General features: G+C 58.3%; 1 protein-coding gene across 1 annotated transcript; it reads left to right on the top strand.

Annotated features, from left to right (window-relative positions):
* Positions 1-3597: 3597 nt before the first annotated feature.
* On the top strand, positions 3598-7702 carry POLR2J (RNA polymerase II subunit J). Its single transcript, XM_056108209.1, has 4 exons — positions 3598-3710; positions 6396-6485; positions 7303-7477; positions 7557-7702. Exons 1-4 carry the CDS (start codon positions 3658-3660, stop codon positions 7590-7592), a joined length of 354 nt encoding a protein of 117 aa, XP_055964184.1. The 5' UTR covers positions 3598-3657; the 3' UTR covers positions 7593-7702.
* The last annotated feature ends 26 nt before the right edge of the window (positions 7703-7728 follow it).

The raw sequence follows: 7728 nt of genomic DNA, 5'->3' as shown, positions 1-7728 counted from the left end.
TTATGTCCCGGGAGGGGTGTTTCACTTGCACATTGACCAGACCAGATGCGAGGATGCAAATGCAAGGCCCCTTTATCGCTAGCTCGAAGTCCAAGTCTCATCCAAAGCAGTGGACTCTTGACAAGGACCCGCACTCCGAATTCTGAGCAGCTTATATAGGGTTTGGTTACATAATAGCATTTTTCCAGAAACTGACAATATGTTTCCAATTCTGGGCCCAGTCCTGTCCTAGGACTCCAGGGACCAACACTATGTTTCCAATTCTTGGTCCCAGTCCTGACCCGTGACTCCACTCCCTCGGCCCTCTCTGCTTGGCTGGGCGCCACTGCCCAGGCTCCCTACTCTGATAGGCTGTTCCCATGGGTCGGTGTATCTCCCCAGGGTGATATTTTTTTTTCTGAGAAGTTGGGACTTTCTGATAAGGGAAACTGAAACTTAGGCTTGCTGAGTTTTGGTCTTAAAGTGGAGCCTGGCATGGCTCCACTTCAGCCTCACACTCCGAAGGTGGATTTTCAAATAGGTTAAAAGACAAATTCAGACAGCCCAGATGCGCAGTGAGATAGAACATGTGCCCATAGAGAACCCAGTGGGGCCGTACACGCATGGAATGTGAAGCAGTAAACTTTCATTTCTCACACACTCAAAAGGGGACGGGTTTGATGAAGCTGTTTCTAACGTCATTTGAGCTGGTCCAGCTAGAGACTGGAGCGATAGCACGACGGGTAGGGCGTTTGCCTTGCACGCGGCCGAACTGGGTTCGATCCTCAGCATCCCATATGGTCCCCCGAGCACTGTCAGGAGTGATTCCTGAGTGCAGAGCCAGGAGTAACCCCTGAACATTGCCAGGTGTGACCCAAAAAGCAAAAAAAAAAAAAAAAAAAAAAAAAAAAGCTGGTCCAGCTAAAGTTCAAGAGAGCTGTCGCGGGGGGTGGGGGCAAGAAAAATAAAGAATCTAAAGAATCTCATCGGACAATATAGAGCAAAGCAGGGTCCGTGAACGAGGACCACGGGAAGCACTTGCCTTGCTCCTGTGGCCGTCAGGGGTTCGATCCCCGGCACCCCTTAGGTTCCCTCGAGCACCACCAGGAGTATGGCCCTCAAACAAACAAAACACCCCAAAATCAAAAAGAGCAAAGTCAAAAGGCCCTGCCAGCACCCCCAGCCAGTTCCGCTGACCTGCCTGGGCCTGGACCGGTCTTGCCCCTGCTTGCCGGGCCAGGCCATAGTTGGCCAGTCCAGGCTCTGCCAACCCCAGCCAGCCCCGCAGGCCTGGCTGGGCCCGGACCGTCCTGGACCCTGCTGGCTCGACGAGGCCCTTCCATCCCCGGCCGGCCCCACTGACCTGCCCTGTTCTGGTGTGGCCCCTGCCGGCTGGTCCACACCCGACCACTTTCTGCTGGCCTCGCCGGCTAACTCAGGCCCGAACCATGCTTGCCCCAGGGCAGGCCCGGTCACCTCACACCAGTCCCACCAGCCTGTCTGGGCCTGGACCAGCCATGCCCCTGCTGGACAGGACAGGTCCGGCCATGCTTGGCTGGCCCCTCCAGCCTGGCCCCGCCTGGAACGGTCTGGCCCTTTCAGGCTGGCCCAGACTCGGCCACCCCCACCTGCCCCTCTGACCTCAATGGGCCCGGCCAGGCCTGGTCTATGCCAGCTGAACCAGACCCAGCCAACCTTCTCTGGCTGCCCAACAGCCCCCCCCCCCCCCTTGCCCCCAGCAGAGATCAGCCTCATTTCTCAGTAAGGGGCAGAAACCCATGCCCCACCCCCTACCAGGCACACTCAAAAGACACAAAAGCATTCAGACAAAATGCACCCAAGGGGCATAATGTGGCCCAACGCAGCCTTCACCGCTGCAGCAGTTCTGTTTGGCCGGTTCTGTTCTTCCTGTATGTTTTCTGCCTGATAATCTGTGCAGGGACCGTGTACCATGGTTGGAGGGTGGTCAAGTGGGCAGCACTTGCCCACTCTATCTCCATCCGGTTTCCAGGGTTGGGGGCAGAGACCATCTCCTTGCTCTGGCCCAGTTAAGACCGTCTCCTGGCCCTGGTCTAGCCTCGTCCCCTGCACCTGGCGGCCCCTAAGCCGCATCCCTGCAGCTGGTGAGAGCAGCAGCCCCCAGGCTCAGACCTGCCCAGAAAGACCCAGAACGGTGGGGTTCCAAGCACAGGCAGCAGCCACAGCGCCCTTCACGTTCCCCGCCCCACCCCCCACCTGAGAGCAGATTACTGATTCCTCATCCACAAGCCTAGGAGGGAATGGCCCTGGCCTGGATCCTGGGGTAGAAGCATCGGCTTTCTTTGGAGGGTTCCTGGGATGTTACCCAGCCTGAGAAATAGCCAGGAAGCTCATAGGGCGCCAGGAACTGAGACCCCAGCTGGCAGGGGTTTTACACAAAGCTGAGCTCTGCAGATTCCCAAGGGAGGGGAGATAGCACAACGGGGAGGGTGTGTACCTTGCACTTGGCAGAATGGGGTTGGATCCCCCGCATCCCATATGGTCCCCGAGCACCGCCAGGAGCAATTCCTGAGTGCAGAGCCAGGAGCCAGCCCTGAGCATCACTGGGTATGACCTAAAAGTCAAAAAGCAAAATCCCAAGGGATGAAAGCAGGGAGTGATACTTATTCCCGAGCCACACATCGGCTTGCCTCCCTTTCGTTTCCTCCTCAGCTGACAAGCCCATGAACACCCAACAAGTCAAGTCGTGGGAACGCAGAAAGGCCAAGCCTGGGGGCTGGAGAGATAGTGCATGCCTTGCAGGCTTCTGACTCAGGTTCAAGCCCTGGTATCCCATATTGTCCCCTGAGCCTAGGAATGCTCCCTGAGTTCAGAGTCAGGAGTAAGCCCTGAGCACATCGAGGTGTAGCTGAAAAACACACATCCGGGGCTGGAGCAATAGCACAGCGGGTAGGGAGTTTGCCTTGCAGGTGGCCAACCGGGGTTCAATTCCCAGCATCCTATATGGTCCCCCAAGCCAGGAGTAATTCCTGATTGCAGTGCCAGGAGTCACCCCTTACAGTGACAGTGGACAGTGACCCACTGTCCTCCCGTTGTTCATCGATTTTGCTTGAGCGGGCTCAGTAACGTCTCCATTTTGAAACTTGTTGTTACTGTGTTTGGCATATTGAATATACGTCAAGGGTAGCTTGCCAGGCTTTGCCGAGCGGGCGAGATACTCTCGGTAGCTTGCCGGGACTCTCTGAGAGGGGCGGAGGAATTGAACCCTGCTGGGCCGGGCTGGCTGCACGCAAGGCAAACGCCCTACCGCTGTGCTATCGCTCCAGCCCCCCCCCCCAAAAAAAAATCAACACAACGCCACCCCCCCACACACACACACAAAAGGGGAAAAACCCAGAAAAGCAAAACTCGGGGTTCCCACTTCGTCTGCTCGAGGCTCGGTCTAGCGGCGTTGGCCTCCCGCACTCCCAGGACGCGTCCAAACCTGTTGTGCTCGCCCAGAAACGCTCCAGACTCAGCCTCCCGCTCCCGCGGAGCCGCCTCGCGCCTGCGCACGTTCCTCCGGTCCGCCGGGGGGCGCCGGGCCGGGCGACAACCTGGCGGGGGGTCACCTCCCCGTGACCCGGAAGCAGTCGCTCGCTTGGGCACGGAGGCGGCGGCGGCGGCTCCGGCTGCTCGGGGCCCGGCGGCCGCGCCAGGATGAACGCTCCTCCCGCCTTCGAGTCGTTCCTGCTCTTCGAGGGCGAGAAGAAGTAAGCGGGGCTGGCGGGCGGGGCCGGGAGGTCGCGGGCGGCCAGCGGGACCCGCAACCCCGCTCCCGAGCGGTCACCGCGTCGGGCCGGCCGCGCGGTCGTACACGGGTAGTAGCTGGTTCCGTGGGTTCGGGAGCTGGAGAAATAAATAGTGCCTGGGGCGGGGGTGGGGGAGATCGTCAGCATCATTCAGAGACGGTCATTTCTCACTTTCGCCGAGTTCCTGACCTGAAAGGGTCAGGCGTGTCCGTCCCGGTGCCGTCCCGCCACCGGCTGCAGTCTCCGGGACGGGGCTTCTTCGGGGGTGGGGCTTCGGGACACGCCCGGGATGCTCAGGGATGCCGGCGATGCTCGGGGATGCTCGGGGGCCGTGCGTACCGCCGCGCGTGCCAGGTGAGCCTCTCACCCGCACAGGGCTGGGGTTTGGGTCTCCGGCAGTGAGCGTTGCCGACTCCGGTTTGGATGCAGAGCTGCACCACGCCCCCACGTTAGGTCTGCGTCCCCTACTCCCCACTTAACTCCTTTTTCTTCCTTTCCCACCTCCATTTCTTTTTTTATTTTTCTTTTTGGGCCACACTCGGTGATGCACAGGGGAATTATACCACACTCGGCTCATGCACTCAGGAATTACTCCTGGCGGTGCTCGGGGGAGCATATGGGATGCTGGGAATCGAACCCGGGTGGACCTCGTCCAAGGCAAACGCCCTACCCGCTGTGCTATCGCTCCAGTCCGTCCGTCCTTCCTTCTTTCTTTCCTTCCTTCCTTCCTTCCTTCCTTCCTTCCTTCCTTCCTTCCTTCCTTCTCCTTTTTCCTTTTTTCCCTGCTTTTTGTGCCACACCCAGTGCTGCTCAGGGCTTCCTCCTATACTGCGTTCAGGGATCACTCTTGTCGGTGCTTTGGGGACCATATGGGCTGTCGGGAGCCGAACCCAAGTCAGCTATGTGTGAGGCAAGCACAAGCACGCTACCCACTGTACTATCACTGCGTGGAAGGCAAACACCCTCCCCCGCTGTGCTGAGGCTCCAGCTTCTTTTCTTGCCCTTCTCTCCCTACTCTGGTGTCAAGGCGTATCTAGGCATCTCCCCTTTACTGCATTACATCTCCCCTTTACATCACAGGTAAGTGAGATTGGCCTGTTTGTCTCCTCCCGGCTGACTTCACTGAGCATGTTCCGGTTCCATCCATTTTCAGCAAATTGCCTGATTTCATCTTTCCGTTGGGCTGGAGCGATAGCACAGCGGGTAGGGCGTTTGCCTTGCACGCAGCGAACATGGCTGACCCGAGTTCGAGTCCTCCACCCCTCTCGGAGAGCCCGGCAAGCTACCAAGAGTATCTTGCCCGCAAGGCAAAGCCTGCCAAGCTACCCGTGACGTATCCGATATGCCAAACACAGTAACAAGTCTCACAATGTTACTGGGCCCGCTCGAGCAAATCGATGATCAACGGGAGGACAGTGACAGTGATATCTTTCCATGCTGCTGGGCAGTGCTGCATTGTGGGTCTATACCACAGCATAATCCTGTCTTGGACACCGGGTTGATTGACATCTTAGGTGTGTACTGAGTTCCCCAGTGAATAATGCTGTGCTCACATTCTTCACATTTTTTTGCCTGTCCGTTTGAATGAATGTTTGTCTTGCGGGTAGATGCTTCGGAGCGGAATTGCTGGGAGATCGGGGAGCGCTTCAGCGGCCGTGCTGCTCTTGGCTGTATTGTTCCAGTTTTACTGTTAGGTGCTGCAGAAGCCAGCAAAGATTTATTTTTGTTGAAGGTTTATTTCATCAGGTTGCCAAGGGGCCGGAAAGTCGTTGCCCCACAGCATCTGCCGGCGCTCCCAGTTCTCTGCAAAGGAGCTCAGACTGATCACAGGGGCGTCTGGGGGAGATGGAAGGAGGGGGCAGGACAAAGTGCTCAGTGGGGCTCTGCCTGGGAGCCCAGCTGGGGGTCTGTGTGCACCCCCAGGGGCATTTGACAGTGCCTGGAAACATTCTCAGTTGGCATCCACTTGTAGGGATCCGGGAAGCTGCTAACCCGAGCCTCCTGAAGTCCCCTCCGAGGGAAGGAGCTCAGTTAGGCCTGCGCTTAACTCGCAGGGGTGGCCCTGGGAACTAAGTCCTACTTGTGTTAGACTGTCGGAGCAATAGTCCAGCAGGGAGGGTGCTTGCCTTGCACGTGCCGACCTGGGTTCCATCCCCAGCATCCCATATGGTCCCCTGTCCACTGCCAGTAGTTCTCGAGTACGGAGCCAGGTGAACCCGTGAGCATCACTGGGTGTGACCCCAAAGCAAATTCTCACTTGCTTTCAATAGGAATTTTTGAAATTATCAGTAAGCAAACTGACTTCCAACTGCGGGATTTTTTTCAATGTACTAAACCAGCCGGCTGAACTATGTATTGCACCTGTGTGGTGGTACCATCTGTCCAAGGTGACAGCCAAGTGAGAGTCGCTGGTGACACGTGCCAGGGCATGAGCCCGATGTCAGTGTGTTCAGCACCCAAAAAATTAGATGGTTTCCCAAGTGGAGAAGCTGCTTTTGGAAAGGAATGTTGAGAACCGGGTGGGGCCCGTAGACTGGGCTGCAGCTGGCGGGCAGGGGCTGGAACCAGAGACCCGCTTGCCCGGAAGGTGAGGTCGGCCTGCTTGGTGGTGATGGGCCGTGCCCCATCCATCCTGTCTCTTCCCAGGATCACCATTAACAAGGACACGAAGGTCCCCAACGCCTGCCTGTTCACCATCAACAAGGAAGACCACACGCTGGGGAACATCATTAAGTCGTGAGCCTGGGGCAGGGCCGGGGTGGTGACTGGGGGTCTTGAGGCCGACCAGGGCTTGGGGTTCCTGCAGGTTCCCAGCCCTGCGCGGCCTGTGTGTGTGCTGAGCTGTTGCTTTGTATTCCCAGAGGGAGCAGCAGAGCCAGTGTCCAGTGGGGCACGTGTGGGGGCCCTGTCCTTACACACTAGCCCACTTGTCAGTGTCCAACCTGACGTTCAGAGGAGGGTGTTTAGGGGGTTCCCAAGCAGTGCTGGGACCCCTAGCCAATAGGCCTGATGGGTCCACGTGTGATTGGGGATCCCACTGGTCTCCCTGAGACACTTGGCCTTGGCCCGGGCCACACCCCGTTGGGTTCTTCCTGTGAAGCAGGAGGTCTCCAGGACCCCCGTGATCCTGACCTCCTGTGTGTCTGGCTGAGGAGTGGCCAGTGGCGACTGCTGCTCTGGCCTCAGATACAAGGAGGGGAGGCGGCTGCACCCCTGCTCTCAAACCTGGCATCTCCCTTTCCCTTTCTCCCCGTCACCCCATCTGCAGTGCAGGTGCTCCTGGTCTAGAAACAGGGCTGCAGAGAAGCGATTGCTGTCCCCCCATTTCCCAGCTGGGGTCCTGGGTCCTCAGGATGCTAGTGGGGCCAGGGTGCTTTGCTGGCATGCACCTCCTGGAGTCGGGTCTGAACCCAGATGCTCTACAGAGGCTGAACACCTGGAAGCCGGGAGCCGAGTGGGGAGTGCCAGGATCAGCACCCAGCTGCATTTGCGTACGGGTCTCCCCATAAGTCGTGAGGGGCTGCCTCACCGCCCCCCCCTTTCTGTATCTCAGGCAGCTGCTGAAGGACCCGCAGGTGCTGTTCGCCGGCTACAAGGTCCCACACCCCCTGGAGCACAAGATCATCATCCGCGTGCAGACCACGCCGGACTACAGCCCCCAGGAGGCCTTCACCAACGCCATCACTGACCTCATCAGTGAGCTCTCCCTGTTGGAGGAGCGCTTCCGGGTGAGCCCACCAGGCATCCTTGAGTGTGGGGGCCCGCACAACTGAGCCCGGAACTCACCGGACTCTTCTTCCTCTGCAGGTGGCCATCAAAGACAAGCAGGAAGGGATCGAGTAGCGGCGGCTCTCCCTGTGTAGATGCCCTGCGGTGTACACGCCTCGCGTTCCCTCCCCCCAGCCATGTCTGTACATAGATTTTCTTCCCAATAAAGTGGCGCAAAGAGCTCATTCCGGAGCAACCTCTGGGGTGTGGG

The sequence above is a fragment of the Sorex fumeus genome, unplaced genomic scaffold (genome assembly GCF_029834395.1).
Source record: "Sorex fumeus unplaced genomic scaffold, SorFum_2.1 ptg000199l, whole genome shotgun sequence".
In the NCBI taxonomy this organism is placed as follows: Eukaryota; Metazoa; Chordata; class Mammalia; order Eulipotyphla; family Soricidae; genus Sorex; species Sorex fumeus.
Note: the sequence above shows the minus strand (reverse complement) of the source record. Positions and strands in the feature narration are given on the sequence as shown.

What these genes read in the sequence shown, in the direction of transcription:
- POLR2J (XM_056108209.1), top strand. Translation starts at nt 3,658, where the DNA reads ATGAACGCTCCTCCCGCCTTCGAGTCGTTCCTGCTCTTCGAGGGCGAG. An exon ending in CTCTTCGAGGGCGAGAAGAA is followed by an intron (nt 3,711 to 6,395) that starts GTAAGCGGGGCT and finishes GTCTCTTCCCAG; the next exon opens with GATCACCATTAACAAGGACA. An exon ending in CTGGGGAACATCATTAAGTC is followed by an intron (nt 6,486 to 7,302) that starts GTGAGCCTGGGG and finishes TCTGTATCTCAG; the next exon opens with GCAGCTGCTGAAGGACCCGC.